At 57.6% G+C, this 17,939-nt stretch overlaps 3 protein-coding genes across 7 annotated transcripts; 1 reads left to right on the plus strand and 2 right to left on the minus strand.

The window, feature by feature from the left end:
- Window positions 1-424: 424 nt before the first annotated feature.
- Window positions 425-2,514, plus strand: Gpr62 (G protein-coupled receptor 62). The gene has a single exon (XM_020163124.2). It carries the CDS (start codon window positions 700-702, stop codon window positions 1,789-1,791), a length of 1,092 nt encoding a protein of 363 aa, XP_020018713.2. The 5' UTR covers window positions 425-699; the 3' UTR covers window positions 1,792-2,514.
- A 51-nt stretch (window positions 2,515-2,565) lies between these two features.
- Pcbp4 (poly(rC) binding protein 4) lies at window positions 2,566-12,720 on the minus strand. 2 transcript variants are annotated; one of them, XM_020163121.2, is made up of 13 exons: window positions 12,534-12,720; window positions 6,256-6,400; window positions 6,055-6,078; window positions 5,914-5,946; window positions 5,630-5,746; window positions 5,278-5,409; window positions 4,879-5,007; window positions 4,555-4,629; window positions 4,355-4,399; window positions 4,211-4,274; window positions 4,014-4,066; window positions 3,755-3,924; window positions 2,566-3,154 (listed from the first exon to the last, which is right to left on the minus strand). In XM_020163121.2, the coding sequence occupies exons 2-13, from the start codon at window positions 6,334-6,336 to the stop codon at window positions 3,088-3,090; spliced, it is 990 nt and encodes a 329-aa protein (XP_020018710.1). In that variant the 5' UTR covers window positions 6,337-6,400; window positions 12,534-12,720; the 3' UTR covers window positions 2,566-3,087. The 2 variants fall into 2 exon arrangements, with proteins under 2 accessions (XP_020018710.1, XP_020018709.1); XM_020163120.2 differs by having other exon boundaries at window positions 2,568-3,351; window positions 12,534-12,719.
- A 952-nt stretch (window positions 12,721-13,672) lies between these two features.
- Abhd14b (abhydrolase domain containing 14B) lies at window positions 13,673-17,567 on the minus strand. 4 transcript variants are annotated; one of them, XM_020163118.2, is made up of 5 exons: window positions 17,452-17,539; window positions 17,287-17,325; window positions 16,335-16,577; window positions 15,004-15,245; window positions 13,673-14,716 (listed from the first exon to the last, which is right to left on the minus strand). In XM_020163118.2, the coding sequence occupies exons 3-5, from the start codon at window positions 16,543-16,545 to the stop codon at window positions 14,537-14,539; spliced, it is 633 nt and encodes a 210-aa protein (XP_020018707.1). In that variant the 5' UTR covers window positions 16,546-16,577; window positions 17,287-17,325; window positions 17,452-17,539; the 3' UTR covers window positions 13,673-14,536. The 4 variants fall into 4 exon arrangements, with proteins under 4 accessions (XP_020018707.1, XP_020018705.1, XP_073916146.1 ...); XM_020163116.2 differs by lacking the exon at window positions 17,287-17,325 and having other exon boundaries at window positions 17,452-17,567; XM_074060045.1 differs by lacking the exon at window positions 17,287-17,325 and having other exon boundaries at window positions 16,335-16,547; window positions 17,452-17,542.
- Window positions 17,568-17,939: the final 372 nt, after the last annotated feature.

Genomic DNA, 17,939 nt, shown 5'->3' on the forward strand with positions numbered 1-17,939 from the left:
CAGCAATTGCCTGTTCCACTCACTGTCATGAAGCACCTGTTCTGTGCCAAGTTAATGTTGGCTCAACACCTGGGATTCTCTCTCATTTTCCCAGCCCTCCCGGGGACCACAGCATACCTAAGGGTCTTCCTGCTCCAGCTTTTCTGACTGTGCCTCTGTTTCCTTCAGCACAAGGACTAACTGAGATTATTAATAGCCCCCACTTCCCACTCCTGGGAAAGACAGAACAGGATCTGGCTGACTCCAAAACCACACTCTAACCTCCTCAGTCTAAGCTCCAAGCCGGCGCCGGGTCTGTCACCTCTGAGAGGCTCCTGGGGCCCTTCCACAGCACAGCCTCCACTCTCCGGCTGGCAGCTGCTAGGACCCAGGGGGCTGGCACCAGGCCCTGCCCCTCCCTCACAAGCTCTGTGTGTATCCGAAGGACACATCAGAGTGACAGCCAGTACCATCTCCACAGAGACTGAGTTGCTGGACTTGGGCTGGGGCAGGAGGAGAGAGCCAGCAAGTTTAGCCTTATACCCTTCCATGGGACCCACCAAGCCCGCAAGAAGATGGCAGTCTGGGCATCGGAGTCACCTCCTGGGCAGCCTATGAGGTGAGGGGCCAGAGGAATAAGGGACAGGTGATGGGAACCCTGGACCTGGAGGCTCGGATTTGCTCTCCGCAGACCAGCACAAGAGAGGCCTGAGCGCTCCAATGGCCAATACCACAATGCTGAACGCCACAGAAATCGCAGGCTCTGTGGGGTTGATCCTAGCGATTCTCGTAGAGGTGGGGACCCTGCTGGGCAACGGGGCACTTCTGATCGTGGTGCTGCGCACACCGGGGCTCCAAGACGCGCTCTACCTGGTGCACCTGTGCGTGGTGGATCTGCTGGCGGCCGCCTCCATCATGCCCCTGGGTCTGCTGGCCGCGCCCCCGCCGGGACTGGGCCGCGTGCGCCTCGGCCCCGCACCGTGCCGGGCGGTGCGCTTCCTGTCGGCTGCGCTGCTCCCGGCCTGCACGCTCGGGGTGGCGGCGCTGGGCCTGGCGCGCTACCGCCTCATAGTGCACCCGCTGCGGCCAGGCGCGCGGCCACCACCGGGGCTGGTGCTCACCGCCGTGTGGGCCGCGGCCGGGCTCCTGGGCGCGCTCGCCTTGCTCGGGCCGCCGCCCGCACCGCCCCCTGCCCCGCCTCGCTGCTCGGTCCTGGTCGGGGGACTGGGACCCTTCCGTCCGCTCTGGGCGCTGCTGGCCTTCGCGCTGCCCGCCCTCCTGCTGCTCGGAGCCTACGGCGGCATCTTCCTGGTGGCGCGTCGCGCAGCCCTGCGGCCGCCGCGGCCCGCGCGCGGGTCTCGGCTACGCTCCGACTCGCTGGACAGCCGCCTGTCCTTCTTGCCACCCCTCCGGCCTCGCCTGCCAGGGGGCAAAGCGGCCCTGGCCCCAGCCCTGGCCGTGGGCCAGTTTGCAGCCTGCTGGCTGCCTTATGGCTGTGCGTGCTTGGCGCCCGCGGCGCGGGCCGCGGAGGCCGAGGCGGCTGTCACCTGGGTAGCCTACTCAGCCTTTGCTGCTCACCCCTTCCTCTACGGCCTGCTGCAGCGCCCGGTACGCTTGGCGCTGGGACGCCTCACCCGCCGGGCGCTGCCCCGGCCCCTGCGAACCTGCACTCCGCAGGCCTGGCATCCGCGGGCACTCCTGCAGCGCCTCCAGGGACGCCCCAAGGGTCCTACGCTAGGCCCTTCTGAGGCACCAGTACAGGACAGTGAGGTAGCAGGAAGACGGAGCCCCAGCATGCCAGGGGCCACCTAAGAACTCTCTTCTGCACTGAAGGAGGGTGGGTTCAGAAGGGCCCACTCAGCCTACTGCACAGGTCTGGGCAGGTGCTTTGCCTGGACTTTTGGCCCTGGAACAAGAGGAAAGGTGTGTGTGCAAGTTTGTGAGGCCCGAGAGGCTTCTTGAGAACCCTAGGTTCTGGCCCCAACACTGCCTTGTGGCCTTGTACTCAAACCACCCCTTCCTGAGGCCTGTTGTCCCATCTGGACTACCCTGCAAATCTCCAAGAGCCTCTCCAGTGAAGGCTTTTGAGACTCATAAATGGTCCTGGACCCAGGGAGGAGAAGAGGTGAACAGAGTTATCGGGAAGAGCCCTAAGGGTCACAGGATCAAACTGACGGGTTAAGAAGAGCAGGGTCCCCGTTACAGTTGACTTCCCTGACATAGTACCAAGGAGAGACTGAACAGAACTACTGAAACTCTTCGTCCGCTTCTAAAATGCTCAGAAAACAACTGGAACAGTGTGGTGCTTGAAGCAAGAGGATGGACAGCATGCCCCCCAAAGTGTTCTGAAACCCCACAACTGGCATGTGGAAGGGACTGTGGCCCAGCCGGGGCTGGTGTATTCAAAGAGGGGGGTCTTCTGGGGTTTCAGCCACACCCACTTTCTGGAGGTTTTGCCACCCCAACACCAGTATATTTCATAGCTTTCTGGTCGCTGAGAATATTTATTCAAAAACAGGGATTGAAAAAACTGTACAGAGTGTCTGCTGCTGAGAACTGGGCCCCTGCCCCCAGGCCACTCCCCCAGCTGGCTGCCGGCAGAGCCCCCTCTTTGGCCTGTCCCCTGACAAGCCCAACCAGTCCATTCCAGTCAAAAGGGTATCAGTGGAAGCAGCAGGGACCTGCAGGGGTGGAGAGAAGCTTGGCCCCAGCCGCCCCTCAGGTTTCCTCCCTGATTCCCAAGGGGCAGCAGGCCTGGAAGCCCTAGGGGACGACAGAGTACATTGGTGACCTCCCATGGAGAGCACTAGGGAGGCCCCTGGCTGTTCCCTGCATCCAAGCACAGAGCTGAAGGGGTGGGGGCCCCTGCCCTGGGGCTGCTGCAGCTCCCAGAACCCTGGACCAGAAACTGCCCCCTTTCGGAGAGAAGAAACTCCAAAGACCAGGGCAGGGTAGGGGGTGCATCCATGCGTCTGGCGTTAGCGGCACTTGGGACCCCAGGGTGGAATCTCCTTGGGCAGGTAGGATGCAGAGGCAGCCCCTGCCGGTGGTCCTGCCTGCCCCCGCCTGTGCCTCAGCCGGCCTCAGTAGGGGGAGAATTTCTGCCGCTCAGCTTTCTTGCTCCCATTGGCCGCTGCCATTTTGGCAGTGTAGGCCGCCAAGCCCGGCGGTGGCCCTGGGGAAGCAGGTGGTAGAGCCAAGAAGGGCACAGGCTTGAGGCCGATGAAGTTGGAGAGGGAGATGGCATAGGGTGTGCCCAGCAGGCCTGGGGGAGCCGTGGGCAGGGCCGTCAGGGGCGGCGAGAAGGGGGTGGGCAGGTCTGCGGGGGCTGAGCCGGGCGTCCCCCCAGAGGTAGACTTGGCCGTCTCTAGACTGGAGAGAGGGATATAGAGGGGAGATGAAGAGGAAAGTAGAGGTGAGATGGAGCAATGGGCAGATATGCATGAGGTTAGCCAAGAGATAGGTGAGATGAAAACAATGACGTGGGTGGAGGTGTTTGGGGGAGGGTGGAAAAGGTGAAAGGATGGGGGGACAAGCAGATGTAATATGGGGTGAGAAGAGAAATGAGGGAAAAGATGTAGAGAAAAGAGACAGCAATGGGGAAAGCAGACATGAAGGATGGATACAGAGGGATATGAGGCAACATGGGTGACTTGGGTAGAATACCATGGAGAAATGGGAAGCACTTAGGAGAGGAAGAGGACCAGTCCAAGAGAAAGGAAGTCAGTTCTTCCCTCCCCACCTGTGATGCCCCCATAGCCCACCCCATGCTCACCAGGCAGTGATGAGGTACTGGGCCAGGGCGATGGAGACCGGTGAGCCAGTGATGGTCACGTGCCGTTCACCAGCGCCCTCTGCTTGGTTCCCAATCTTGATGTGAGCCCCTGACATCTGCCGGATCTCGCTGATCTTGCTGCCCTGGCGTCCGATCACGCAGCCAATCAGCTAGGGAGGAAGGCAGAATTTAACCATGGGAAAGACCCAGCCCCCCACATACTCTATCCACCCTCTAGCCACTCCCACCTCCTGCTCACATCATTGGGAACCAAGAACTCCTGTGAGCTGGTCTGTGTGCTGGGATCCAGTCCTGAGGCAGAGAAGAGGAACTGAGCATTGGTGATCTAGGTCTCTCCGGGCCCCCATGTCCATTCAGTGGGGTGGGGTGGGGTGCGGGGACAGCTAGCCAATCTCTTGGGATCTGCTCTTGCCTCCTTCTACATGGACAGCTTACCTGGCACCACACTGGGAGAGGCAAAGGGGACTGCATGGCCCGAGAGCTGCTGGAGCTTGGTAACCTGTGCCAAAGAAGAGGAGGCAGAGGTCAGAGAAGGGAGTTCAGGAAGGGGGGGCCTTGGACTGTCTGTGGGTCACTCACTTCAGCGGGGGTCACTGCTCCATACTGACCCTGGACAGAGAAGCCCTGTGGGGACAAAGAGAGTTATTGTGACAGGTAAGGACAGTTTGACCAAGGTCACTCCTCCCCCACTTCTCAGACCCCCAATTTCTCTTCCATCCTTCCCTCCACCTTGGTCCCCTTCCAGCAATGCTTCCTGCCCCTCCTACTGTTGCCCTCACCTGGTTGGCGGAGAGAAGGACAGTACCTAGGGAGAGGCTGGGATGATATGGGATAGTGGCTCCTTTGGGTGGGGACTGGAAGGCACAAATGAAGAGGCTTTGTCAGCCCCTCTCAGTCCCCTCTAACCTCCCCAAGTGCCCACTGGCCTCAAGGCCCTCCCCACAACCTCCACATAAATGCCTCCCCAAGCCCTGGAGTTCATACTTCACTCCTGCAGGCTGGCCCTGCACTGCCTGATGTCACAGGCATAGGGTTTGGGTGTCCAATATGGCTGGCCCAGGGCCCCTCTCCTGCCTCCCTCTCTCCCTCCCCCAGGGCAGTACCTCCAGGATAACAGCGCAGATCTGGCGCACACACAGAATGATGGCATCAGGCACCCCAGACACAGTGACAGCGCGCTCTGTGGAATTAGGAAGCAGATCCCCAGCCACCTGCACCTGGGCTCCCGTTGTCTGCAAATAGCAAAACAGCAGCTACAATTTGGCATGGTGGTTCATGCCAATAATCTCAGCATTGGGAGGCTGAGGCAAGACAGGATTGAGAGTTCAAGGCCAGCCTGAGCTACACAGTGAGACTCTGCCTCCAAAAACAACAACAAAAACAGTGCCAGTTCCTACTTCAATAGGCCAAAGAAGGGCTGCTAGGCTCAGAGCTCCCCAGGGTATGCAAAGCAATGATCCCAGTTCCCCTCTCACAACTGGTCAGTATCTCTCTCCCTTCACCTCTCGGATCTCCTTAATCTTGGTGCCAGCCTTCCCAATCAGTGAGCCACACTGGCTGGCAGGAATGACAAGGCGCAGGGTCACTGGAGGCCTGGAGACACTGCCACCATTTGCAGGAGCAGCACAAAGGTCCTGGGGTAGAGAGACAGTGTATTGGCCATACATGCCCCTGCTACTCCCCCATCCCTTCTCAAGCATCATCCTTCTGAGGGATAAGGAGGGTACCCCCTCCCCAGACCTCCTCCAAGGGAATACTGTCCTGGGTTGACTTCACCTCCCACCCACAGGCACTATCTAAAGATGGATCTATGAACCTCCCAAACATGGACTCCCATCCCTGCCAGTCACCGACCTCATCCAGCTTGAAAGCAATCATGGAGACCGCATGGAAGACAGCTGCTGTAGACCCGGTGATGGTAGTGATGCGCTCTGGGCAAGAGCCCTCGGAGATGGTAATCCGGGCACTGCTCTGCGGGTACAGGACGAGCACTGGGCAGCGGGCACCTTCCCACCCTGGTGCCAGCAATCTGTCTGCCTGCCCCACTTGTCAGGCCCCAGCCAAGAGAGAAGAAGGGCCAGGGAGCTCCCTCCCCTCCACATCAGGTGCCCTGGACTCCTCCCAAACTCCATCCTCACCTGTTCCCGGATTCGCTTTACAGTCTCTCCCTTCTGTGGGATACAAAACACAAAATGCCTCTTAGCCTGAGTGGTCATCGCCTCTTATCCTGGGCTGAGACTCAGATTGACGGGGCATACATAGCAAAACCCGGCACCTACCTTCCCGATTATGCTCCCCACCTCCTGCAAACAAGATCAGAGCAGAGTTAGATGGGTACCAATATCTCAGGCCCGGCCCCTCCCCGCATCCAGGCAGGGGCTCCCAGGAAGCAGGACTGCTAAGATCACTCTTGCACTCGCCCAGCCTTGCCCCTGCCTTGCCTCCACTGGTCCTAAGCCATGGCGACCCCACCCACTCACCTTCCCATGCATCAGCATCCGCAGTGTGAGGGTGATGCTAAGCTCTGGCTCCTCCTCCAGCCCCGCATCTGAGTTACTCATCCTGTCAGGCGGGGCTGGGGCCACAGCAGCCTGGGAGTGTGTCCCCCCTGCGGCCTGGTTGGTTCTGGTAGGGGCAATAATAAAGGAGTCAGAGACTAACCTAGTTCACCATGTCCCTCCCCTTACATGGGGACCCCAGACTAGTCAAATCCCAGAGAAGGGAGACTACATAGACCTTGAGTTCCAAATGGCCCTCTAACCTGTGTGTGTGTCTGTCTCACTAGCTGTGCAACGCTAGACAGTTATTTAACCATTCTGGGCCTCAGCTTCCCTCTCCTGTAAAAGGGATATGGACTCCTACCCCTAAAAGTCGTGAAAATTGAAACGACAAGCACATACATGGTAATCCAGACATTGTGAATATCCTTTCCTTCCTCTCATATATCAGAAGTAGCTGGAAGTGTGGCTCAAGTAGTTAAAAAAAAAAGAACTTGATATATTAGAAAGAGGGCTGGAGGTGAGGCTCCATGGTTGAGTGTTTGCCTAGCATGAGCAAGGCCTTGGGTTCAAGCCCCAGCACCAAAATAACAACAACAAAAAGAATTAATAGGAGGCCTATAGGAGCCCAGAAGGAGACCCTGCTCCCCGACCTCTTGGAAGAGAGGATCTCTGTAGATTGGACCTCCAAGGTAGAATTAAGGTTGAACATTTACTCCAGGTTGGGTATGGTGGTACATGCCTATAATCCCAGCACTCAGAAGGCTGAGGCAAGAGGATTGAGAGTTTGAGGCCAGCCCAGACTACATAGCAAGTTCCAGGCCAACCTGGGCACATAGTGAGTGAGACCCTGTCTCAAAAAAAGAAAAAAGAAACACCTGTATCTAGAGGCTAGGGCCAGCTGGCTTGAGTGTGAAGAAGCGGCTGGAGAGGGAGCTGGAGCAGCATGGAGGTCTTAAAGGGAGGGTGGCCATGAAGGCGGCTAGGTCCTTTAAAAGGGGCCCACTTGCCCCTGTCCTGCCCGTGTCTGGCAAATGCCTGGGGCAGGAGCCCTGCCTTCAGAGGCAATCCCTTTCTACGAGAGGTCACGCTGCAGACAGTTGAGTGCGATGCACGCAGCACAGGGCTGGGTGCTTTATTCCTATGTGCTGAGGATGACCACATTCCCTGCCTGGACTACTCTACTAAACCAGAAACAAGTTACTTGGGCTGTGGTCTTAATTTCCTCACCCATAAAACAGAAAGGATAGGTCTCCTTGGGACTGGGTAATGGGTAAAAAAGGATTTGGTGGGCTGCAGGAATGTCAAGGCTATTAGCTGATGGAGGAACAGAGTCTGAGATTAGCTGTTGGATTAGTTCAGTCACCAACCCTCTCCACACTCCCCCTTTGCATGCCCCAACTTAATCCTAAATGTTAATCCCCCTCAGAAATCCTTCTTCAGCGGCTGTCTCCCACCACTAAGACTTGGCCTTGATGGGGTGCTCACTGGAAGACCACAGCTCAGCAGGACAAGGAGTGAGACTAACTGGTGCCAAGACTGGGCCCACACTAAGCCCCAACTCTACACATACCTCTGCCTGGAAGGGGTGGTGGCAAAGCTAAGTGTGCTGGAATGGGAGCACTTTGGAGGCCCTTGGGCACCTTCCTCCTCAGTCCCATCACATCCTGACAGGAGGGCCAAGGCAATGAGCTCTCCAATGTCCTCTTCTGAACTCTCCTTATTAGTCCGAGCTTAGGCATGGAATGGTGACTCCCAGCCCAAGCTACCGTGTGGCATGCACTGTCCATTCCTCATCAATGGGATGGGGTTGTCAACCCTGTTCCCAGCCACTTCCCCAGGCACCTGCTCCTCCTTCCATTTGAGCTCTGCCATAGGCTCGCCGGAGGGTAGAGATCGGCAGTAGATTCGGGATTGTGCTCTCTGGGCATCCTGGCCAACCTCATGCTGGCTGCCCTTGCTAGACATTCCCCTGGCTGCCTGCACTTCCCCCATCAAAGCACTTGTGATGACGTGCTTGGTTTCTGTCTCCCTGGATAGCCAAGCCTGGGAGCCCCTTAGAGCAGGAGCCAAGGCTGTCGCCTTCTCCTTATGTCCCCAGGGCTCAGTTCAGAGCCAGGCCAGAGAAGGTGCTCAAACGCAACACACTGGTGAGCTGAGGAGATGAGTTCACCACACAGAAGGGGAACCTAATACCTATCAAGGGTCTGTAACCTGCCCAAGGTCAGAGAGGAGGGGTGTGAAAGGACTAGCAGGGTCCTATCTGATAATGCAGGGCTGAACCAGGCCCCATCTATGTCCCCTTTCCGTTTGGGTCTATTAGTCTTCCTACATGGGGTACAGGCTTTTGGTTGTCTTAGAGACCCCTGTCTGGTAGTGGACATGGGTCCTGTTTGGAAAGTACTGACAATCTGTCCACAGCCATAGTCTTAAGCTACAGAATTTTCTGGAGTACAGGGATCCCTATGGGGTTGTAGTCAACAAGAGACCTGACACTGTCCCCATACCATTTCATCACCTCTTGGGGCCCAGAAAAAAACGAGGCAGGAGGGCTGGAACATAGCCAGGACTGGAGCTCCTGCCATAAAACAGATGCCTGGGTCTGTAGCGAGACCCACTGCCCCAAATTCAGCAGTGACCTTGGCCCAGCCCTTGCCTGATCTGGACTTTGGTTTATCCACCTGTACTACATTTAAGGAGTGGAGGTGGAGTTTCTGGTTTCCCTGCACCCTTCCTCTTCTGAGAGACCCTCAAGGTCTTTCCTGTCCTTAGGAGAGAGCAGAGGGTCCTGACCCATGTCTCCCACACTGTTCTCCCGGGGCCCCAAGACTAAGCAACTCCACTAGGCATTATCAGCTCCCCGTGCCCTCACTGGGGCCCTAGGGAGTTTCTTGCTGCTTCAGTCTGGTGGACCCTAGGACTCTGCTGGGCCACTCACGTGGCAGCCACAATCATGCCACATTGACCTCCAGCTCACCTCCGAGGGTGCCCAGCCCCCTCTGGTCAGCAGGGCTCCCTGGCAGAACGTATCAAGCTCAGACCAGGCCTCTGACCTCGGGCCTTCCCTCCTGCTCCCCAGACCCCCTCCCAGGACCCAGTGCCCACTCCTTCTGTCCCTGGCTTCCTGCCACTCAGGCTGGAGGGGGTGAGGAGAGGGGTGACAGCTGTGTAAGCGATGGCGGCTGCCCCCTTCCTGCCCCTCCCCCCCAGCTGTCTCTCTCTCTCTCTCTCTCTCTCCCCCCCCCCCCCCGCCCCGTGTGTGTGTGTGTGTGTGTGTGTGTGTGTGTGTGTGTGTGTGTGTATCTCTCTCTCTCACTCTCTCTCTCTGTCTCTCTCTCTCATGACAGCTGCCCAATCAAAGGGCTGGGGGCTTAGCCAGCTCCCCCTACATACAGGGATCAAGTGTCCACTCTGGCTTTGTTCTGGAGCAAGAACAATCCGGGGGAGGGGAGGGCTCCTGGGGCCAGGAGTCAAGTAGACTGGCCTGCCCCTTGGGGGATTCCCTCTGCTCTGCTGGCCAGTGTCTGGACCAGCCAGGGCCTGTGGACTCACCTGGGCTGTGGAGAAGCGAGGAGATCCAGTCTCCAACTTCACCCCCATCTCACATCCCCCAAAAACTCCCTCAGTACTCCCAGCTCCCTTATAGCCTCCTTCTTCTACTCCCATTCCAAAAGCAGCCATGCTGGCCACACCCAGTGATGCTGGGGAATGGTTCTGGAGCATAAGATGAGGCAGGGTGTGGCAGGATGGTGAACACTGGGCCTGGGGGAGGTCAGCATAGAGGACTGCTCACTCCCCTGCTGTCCCCTACACTGGCAATGCTCACCCTTGTTAACTAGCCTGGCCTCCTGGGCCCAGCATCCTCAGACTCATGGGCCCAGCCTCAGCCTTTCAGTCTCCTAGGATGGCCAATCACACCTAATTTTGGAGGGATGAGGAGGAGGAGGGGACTAGAAGCAGCCTGGAGTCTATAAGCTTCAGCCTCTATATCTTGATTCAGGTCTGTACCAGAGAAGAGGAGCTTGGAAGGGGAGTTCTGAGAAGCTGGCAGGTGCCAGAAAGGCTATAGTCTCCTTGGAGTATCATTAGACACCCCCCCGCCCCCTCCCACACACCGCCAAGAGTCTTCATAGCCAAGGGAAACCAAGCCAGGCCCAGGCCCAGACTCCAGGAGAAAGGCCACATCTTCATGGCACAGCCTCACTTACTGGTACTCAACCAAATTGAGAAAGGTCTCTAGTTTCCATTCTCATGCTGAAGACTATATGCTCACTCTGCTGCTCAATAACTGTCCATGGCACCCCAGTGCTTAAGGAATAAGGCCTAATCTGCATGAACAGGCAGTATCGCAGCCTTTCCTACTTCAATCCCTGCCAACTTCCCTTGCCTCATCTTCACCCCATCTCTCAGACACACCTTTTTCAAGGCGACCTCCAGTGTGGACCCCAACCTTTCCAGTCAGATGTAATATATTGGACTCCTGTGCCCCCCAAAGATATAGCTGCTCAAGTCAAAGGAGTCCCACTTGGGCATTTCTGAGCCTGTCTTTCTGCTAAGCAAAAAACTCCAGATGGATAGGAAATTTAAGACTGGACCAGACTCAGTGTACAAAGAGAAGAGTTAGGGCTCACGGGCCCTGGGGGCACTAGGGACCTGGGACTGAGGGACCAGCCACTCGTGCAGAGGCAGGACCTACATGCACAGGATTCTGAGCTCCTTCCTCAGCATCCCAAACCCTAGTCCCATTCTTCTTCCAGATCTAAGGGCTCCCTGGGTATGTTGCCCAGGGAGGTAAAGAATTTGGGCTGTTTTGAGATCTCTAGGGGGACAGAGTGTGATGGGTCTTCTCAGGAGGAAGAAGGGCTGGAAGAAGCACTGGAGTGTGCGGTAGGTTTTACACAGTTGGGGTGCGCCCAGCCTATCACAACTGGAAAGGCCCCACCAATCAAGAGAGGAACTAGAGACCAGAGAGGAATGGAATTGTTTGTAAGGCTACATAGGAGGCAACATGGGGCCACCTGCGCAGTCCAGGGCTCTTTCCTTAAGAGTTCAGCCCCACTGGGCAGTGGTGATGGAGATGGAGGACAGTGATGGGAGTAGGAAGAGTGGACAGAGCCTGTCCAGGGACATAGGGTGGGGCAAGTCAGCTCCCTGCAGCCTGGGCCTGCCAGGGTGTGTGGGCCGCCTGCTCCCAGCCCCCCACCCTGAGCATGCAAGGAGAACAATCCTCTTGTGTTTGGGCAGCCTGAGCCTGCATGCTGATGAAGGCTAGGGGGTGGGGGCTGGGATGGGGGCACCTTGGAAGTTGAGGGGGTTCCAGGACCTGGTGGAGTTGAGATCTTCAGATGGGGAGACAATAGGACCCCAGCTGCTGGCCCTGAGGGCAGGAGAGTGACCCCAGAGAACAGTGAAAGCCAGGGCTCAGTTTCTGGGGAGTGTGTGGGAGTCTAAGACTTCTTTGTGAGCAAAAGAGAGCCCTTGGGGACACATGCCCTGTTGGACTAGCATGAAGAGGCTCATCCTGGGTTTGGGGGAAACCCCGAGCCCCACATTCTGGGAGGAGTGAATGCAACTGGCCCAGGGTTCATCTTCTTGAAGACCATTCCCTTGGGTGCTGGGGTGGGGCGGGGCCCTGGGTGCCACAGGTCCCAAGATGGCGGGCCTGGGATAGGGGAGTGAAGAAGCAGGCATCTTCCTCTCCTGGCTAGGCATGCATGAGGACCAGGCTGAAGTCAGTATTAGAGACCCCCACCCCCACTCCCAGGACCCCAGTTAAGAAGCTAGATCAGAGTTGTGAAGAGCTACAGGGCCAGAGGGACCACTCTGGGCCCCTAACTATCATCTCCATACACCCTTGGCCTGAAGGTCTGTGTCTGGCTCCTCCAAGGACTGCAGGAAATGGGAAAGGGTGTGTGAGCCAGGAGCTGCGGGAGAATGGCAAATGGGAGACAGAGACGGAGCAGAACCCGAACCCAGGCCAGGAGGGCGAGAAAAGAGCAGGCTCAAAGGACAGAAACAGTGAATAGGATGGGGGCCTCAAATCTGGTACCTAAGATCCAGGGAGCCCCTTCCTGGTTCCGGGGTTCCTCTGGCAAACCAGCGCCCCCCACCTGTGCAGGCCTCAGCCGTATGGGACAGGGAACGTGTTTCTCGCATTTTCCCAGGACCCCAGCCGGTGCCACACGGGCGCCGACTCCCCGACCCCAGCCGAACCCCCCAAACTTCGCAGCCCGCCGTGTCCCATCCGGCCCGCGCCCTACCTCGCTGGGGCTGTCCTGCGGCGGCGGCGGCGGCGCGGCGGCTGGGCCGCTCAGTCCCACATTGTCCCCGGGAGAGGCGGCCGCTCACAACTGCGAGTGACATCAGCTGCGAACAATGAGGGGTTTGACAGGCGCGGAGCCCGGCCGGCCCGGAGCCCGGCTCCGCGCCCCCCCCACCCCCACCCCCCGGACCGCCTGGCCCGGCCCCTCCCCGCCCCCTCCCCGGATCCGATTACAGCGCGGCGGGCCCGCCCCAGCCGCCCCAGTGCCGCAGCCGCCCGCCCCGCCCCGCGCGCCGCGGTGCGCCCCGAGCTGCGGCCGCTTCCGGGAGGGCTCGGCGACCCTTTCCCTGCAGCTCCCCCAGGAGTGGGGGGTAGGGGGTCCGGCGTGAAGCGCGGTGCCCAGCCACGGTCCTCCCCATGCCGCCCGCGCTGCGCCCCATCGCGAGCCGCTGCGCTCCCGCCCAGCCAGTCCTCCCAGCCCCGCGCCTCTCCCGAGCCCTCTGCATCCCCCATCTCCTCCTCGCTCCGGGATCCGGTCCCTTGGAGCTCGGGCCTCAGCCCTCCGCCTCGCCCTGGCTCTGCACCATCCTCCTTTCTGGGCTGTCCACCAAAACCCGCTCCCCTCGGCCACCCTACAGCCTCCGCACTGCCCGGCCCTTGTCCGCGCAGGACAGGTTGCCGGACCAGCTGGAGGAGGGGCCTGAGAGCCCTTATGCACCCCGCCCCGTGATTCCCCAAAATCTACCGCCGGAATTCCTTTTGGGGCTAGGGTCGCAAGGGATGGGGCGCCGTTCAGTCCTTTACTAGAGAAAGAATAAGTAAGAGTTGGGGGAGGAGCTGAGCTATTTCCAAGTCCCCCGCCCCTCCTCCACCCTGGGAGCAGCTATTCCTCCCCCTCACTGTAATCCGCTCAGCCTGGTCCCACTGACCTCCACCTCCCCCACAGCTGAGTCTCTTGGCACCTGGGTGTTTGTGGGTGGGGAGGGGAATCCAATCTCCCTTTCTCTCCATCTGGCCTGGTGGACAAAGGGCAGGGGGACCATCTGGTCGCGCCAGGGTGGGGGAGGGGCCCACAGTGGCAGTCCCAAGGGGCGGGGGGGAGGGGCGGCGCTCCGCAGACAGCAAGAGCCTGTGGGGTCTAATTGCATGACTTTATTCCAACGACCTCCACAATCTGTCTCCCCACCCCCCAAACCTCAGAATAGGAAACAAGCTTGGCTGAGAAGCCCCGGGCTTGATAACCTGGAGAAGTGTGGAGCCCTAGAAGGAAGGAGGGAAATCGGGAGGAGATCTGAGAGGCAGAGGGGTGGGCTTCCCGTTCTGAGAGGCAGTTCTGGGCTGGGACTAGATGCAACCTGTGGATGAGTGGGTGGAAGCTAAAGTCGGCCACACCCTAAGCCTGGCCAGCGAGTCTCCTGCAAGGACTGGTCCATGGGGTACCACCTTCCCAGACAGTGAGGGGCTGCATGGTTTGAAGTTCACTTGAAGCTGCGGAAGCACTTATGCATGTGCATGCAATGAAAAACTGTGAGAATATACGCACGTTAGTCCCGTCACATGTACCTGTGTGGTTGCTCCCCAAGTGCGCGTCCTATTTGAGAAGGTAGATGACTCTAAACGTGCAAGTATGCACATGGATGTATATGTATCTGTGGTCTAAGAGGAGCAGGGGAGGGATGACTGGCCTGGAGGGCAGCTGAAGGAGGTGGAGGGGAAGGCAGAGCCAAGCAGGAAAGCCTGGAGAAGCTCATGGATTGCCCTCCACCAGATTACATGCCATCATTTCTGAGTTTTTTCCTCTTGATTTTACCTCCACAGTGTTGTCTCTACAAGAGAAAGAAGTAGAAAAGACAGACAGACTCCAAAAGGACTCAGGTAGACATAAAGAGACACACCTGTTGCGTGTGCATAATAAGCCAGAGTCCACGGAAGTAGGGAGAGAGAGGGAGAAAGAGAGATCCCAAGGCAGGCAGGTAGCCCACCCATTAGCAGTACTGAGCCTCATGCTAGCCCCTGCAGGAAGTCCAGCAGCTCTGTATGCCACCTCTCAGGTTTGTCCAGGTAACAGGGGTGCCCTGCCCCCTCCATGACCAGCACCCTGTGGTTGGGCAGCTGCTTCAGGTGTTCAAAGCTGGTGGAGCCCATGGGGTCCTGATCTCCATATACAATCAGAGCAGGCGTCTAAGAGAAAGAAAAGTGGGGCAGTGTCAACAGGAACCTGCCACACCAGCCCCAGTGTCCTAAAGGTTCTCCCCACCACTTAAGTCTCTTTCTGGGGCCACCCTGAGGAGGAGACAAGCCGGTACAGTAGGTGGGGGCATGGATTTGGGACAGTTTAGCATAGGGCTTGGCACAGTAATCTGCCCAGGAAGGCACCCCTTGGTTACCCAGCCCCCAGATAAGGAAGGCCTAGAGATGGGCCCTTCCTTGCTCCTAGCAGGGGCATCTCAGCTTCCCACGCAGGGTACCTTCACATTGGCATAGCTGACAGCATTGATTTTGTCTGTGCAGATGGGAGCCACTGGCACGTAGCCCCGAAGCTGGGAGCCAGGCACCGTGAGGAAGGGCAGAGAGTACATGCCACTTAAAGATGGACTGATCACAACTGGAGGGCCCAGCTCCAAGGCATCCACCACAGCTGCCAGGAAGCTGCCAGGGGCCAGCTCCCCAATAGGGGCAGGGGCTGCTGCTTCCTTAGAGCGTCCAAGACCTGCAGGGATTCAGGTGTAGGAAGAGACACGGGGAGTGAGTGGGAAAACGAGGGTCCCTCCCTCCAGGAAGCCCTCCCTTGGTAGACATTTCTGTGCCCAGGTTTCTGTACCACCCAGTAGGTGACCCAATCTATCATATCTGTGGCAAGCATGAGGCATTTCCCTCCACGGTTGTACCCATTTTCCCCTGTACTAGCAGTGCCACGGAAAGAATCAGTCTCTGAAGTCTAACAGGACTGGCTCCAAGCATCCATTCTCCATTTATGTCCATGCGACCCTGGGTAAGTCCCCTCAGCCCTCCCTCAGCTGCTCAATTTACCCCTTATTAAAAGGCAGTAAAGAAAACACCTACCATTTAAGATCATTGTGAAAAATAAGTTAACTGCTTATAAGACATCTGGCCCTGAATTAGCATAGGGAGCTCTGGAGGACAGTGTTGGGGGTGGGGGGCACTCCAGTCAGTCATCCCCCACTTCTTGACAATGACATTTGCTCTAGACCTCAGCCCAGCTCACTGTTGGAACCCAATCCTGCCAGCACTGGAGGCCTATCCTTGAGGCCTGAAACCATACCAGTGCTGACCATGACTCTCCTACACTTGACACCAAGGGCTGAGGCCTGGTGGTCCAAGTTATGACAGGCAGTTGGCTGTCTCCAACTCCTCTAGTCCCAATTTAGGACCTTTGTATGTGGAATGACGACTATGAGCCTAGCCACCCACCAGGCACTGTCCTGTCCCACGAGGTGCCAAAAGATTCAAGTCTCACCCCTGTGATTATGGTTCTGTCAAAATAATTTTCTTCAAATCAGCTGAGCACTTGTTACTACCTGTCAAATACTAGCCATATCTGGGTAATCTCATTCCATTCTCCCATTACAGATGAGAAAACAGAGGCTCAGAAACACTGAGACCTCCCCCCTGCCCCTTAAATCTACATCAAGATTGGGAAAACTCATAGGCACAGCAGAATGTACCCAGCTCTGCCTAGCTCAGAGCCTACCCTGGCTAGGTCCCCCACTCTTCAAGTCCCAGACCCTGGGTCCCCAAGACCTCCCCAGTCTCTACCCAGAAACTGCACCAGAAGTACCTGGCAAGTCAATGGCCACAGCCCGGTAACCAGCTTCGGCCAACCTGTGCAGCGTACCCAGGTTTTGCCAGGTCTCAGAGGAGAAGCGGATACCATGCAACAACAGCACAGAGAAGCGAGCGGCCTGCCCACCACCTGGCAGTGTTTCTCGGAAGAAGAGGCCCTGGCCCTGCACCTGGGTGATGCCCTCACGCTGCTCCACACTTGCCATGCCTGCGGAAGCACCAGGTGCTGGTGAAGTACCTGTGATTTAAAGCCAGGCTGATGAAGGGTTACAGAAGTCTTACCCTGGTGCGGCAGGGAGGCTGCCACTGAGAGGGTAGGGCCCTGCAAGGAACAGGAAGGAGGCTTCCAGGACTCTGGGAATTTAGGGTCAGGAAGACACAGGTGTTATTTCTGCCTCTGCCACTCCGATCATGTGACCTCGGGCCTCAGATTTCTCAACTGACTAGGGACAATAAAATTATTTAATTAAGAGTTTAAGAAAAATAAATAACAGTGAGGGTGCCTGCTGATGGTAAGAATTCAATAGGTGAGGATCCCATTACGATTACTGGTCTCGCTATTATCCTTTTCTACAAATAAGAGTAATTCAATAGTACAAGTTCATAAGCAGTTGATAGGAAAAATGGGAGACATGCATGTGAAAAACTTGACACCGTGCTTAGCACAAGTAAGCACTCAATCGAAGGAAAGTACCTCACTATTTTGCTAACAGCCTCATCCAGCCCAACACTCTGGTACAGGGCACGAGTTGGCACTGCGGGCTGGAGGGAGCCCAAGTTTGGGGTAAGTGGCCCATTTTCCAGAGGCGGACATCCAAGCAATCAGCAGGCGAGAGCATTGGAGTTCCAGCTTGCAGGGGACGCAGGGTGCTTAGCACACTAGCCACCGGGGCCCAAGGGTTGACGCTATGGACGGGGACGCGGTCACCGGCGCCGCCAAGGCTCACTTGGTCCAATAGCCGACTACAGTTCCGGATCCTCTGGGTCTGGAGGGCGTACAGGGAGGAGGAGCAGCACAGAGGGAGGGGACTTAGGGATCCGATAGGAAGGCTTGGGGTAGGTGGGAGTGCAGAGAAGAATCGAGGATCAGAAGAGCAGAGGGTGAGGGGTACCTGGGGAGATGCGTGGTCTGGCGCAGGAGGCAGAAGTGAGTGAAGCAGAATGTAAAGAGGCTGGACTGGAAAGAGGCTGGACTGGAAAGAGGCTGGACTGGGGGTGGGGGCGGAGCCCGGGCACGAGCCAAGGCTCCGGGCCGCCCTCTTGTGGCCACAAACGGCACTGGGTGCGTCCTCGCAGCTAAATTCTCCCGATTGTTTTCACAGCAGTCGAAAGTCCCTCGGCCCCGCGGGCCCCGCGTGCCCCACTGAGGTCCTGGAACCCTCAGTGACCTGCCACACATGAACTTGGCGCGCTGTGAGAAGGAGTGTTCTTTCGGATCACATTCCTGCAGCTCCCCTCCTGACCCCCAGGGCCCTCATTTCTGGGTCACAAGCCGGGTTGTGCATCTGGCACAAAATTGACGCCCGACAAGTTTGACTGCACAGCTCCACCAAAGTCCAGCCAAGTGGCCATGATCGTTTTCCCAATGAGTCCGAGCTAG

This window comes from Castor canadensis, chromosome 17 (genome assembly GCF_047511655.1).
Source record: "Castor canadensis chromosome 17, mCasCan1.hap1v2, whole genome shotgun sequence".
Classification (NCBI taxonomy): domain Eukaryota; kingdom Metazoa; phylum Chordata; class Mammalia; order Rodentia; family Castoridae; genus Castor; species Castor canadensis.

Bases quoted from the DNA above. Each gene is read 5' to 3' on its own strand.
- Gpr62 (XM_020163124.2), top strand. From the start codon at position 700: ATGGCCAATACCACAATGCTGAACGCCACAGAAATCGCAGGCTCTGTG.
- Pcbp4 (XM_020163120.2), bottom strand. From the start codon at position 6,336: ATGAGTAACTCAGATGCGGGGCTGGAGGAGGAGCCAGAGCTTAGCATC. The intron at 5,947-6,054 runs GTAGGTGCCGGG...TGTATCCCACAG, and splicing joins TGGGGAGCATAATCGGGAAG to AAGGGAGAGACTGTAAAGCG. The intron at 5,747-5,913 runs GTGAGGATGGAG...CTGTACCCGCAG, and splicing joins TAAAGCGAATCCGGGAACAG to AGCAGTGCCCGGATTACCAT.
- Abhd14b (XM_020163116.2), bottom strand. From the start codon at position 16,545: ATGGCAAGTGTGGAGCAGCGTGAGGGCATCACCCAGGTGCAGGGCCAG. The intron at 15,246-16,334 runs GTACTTCTGGTG...GAATCCCTGCAG, and splicing joins TGTGGCCATTGACTTGCCAG to GTCTTGGACGCTCTAAGGAA. The intron at 14,717-15,003 runs GTACCCTGCGTG...TCTTTCTCTTAG, and splicing joins TCAGCTATGCCAATGTGAAG to ACGCCTGCTCTGATTGTATA.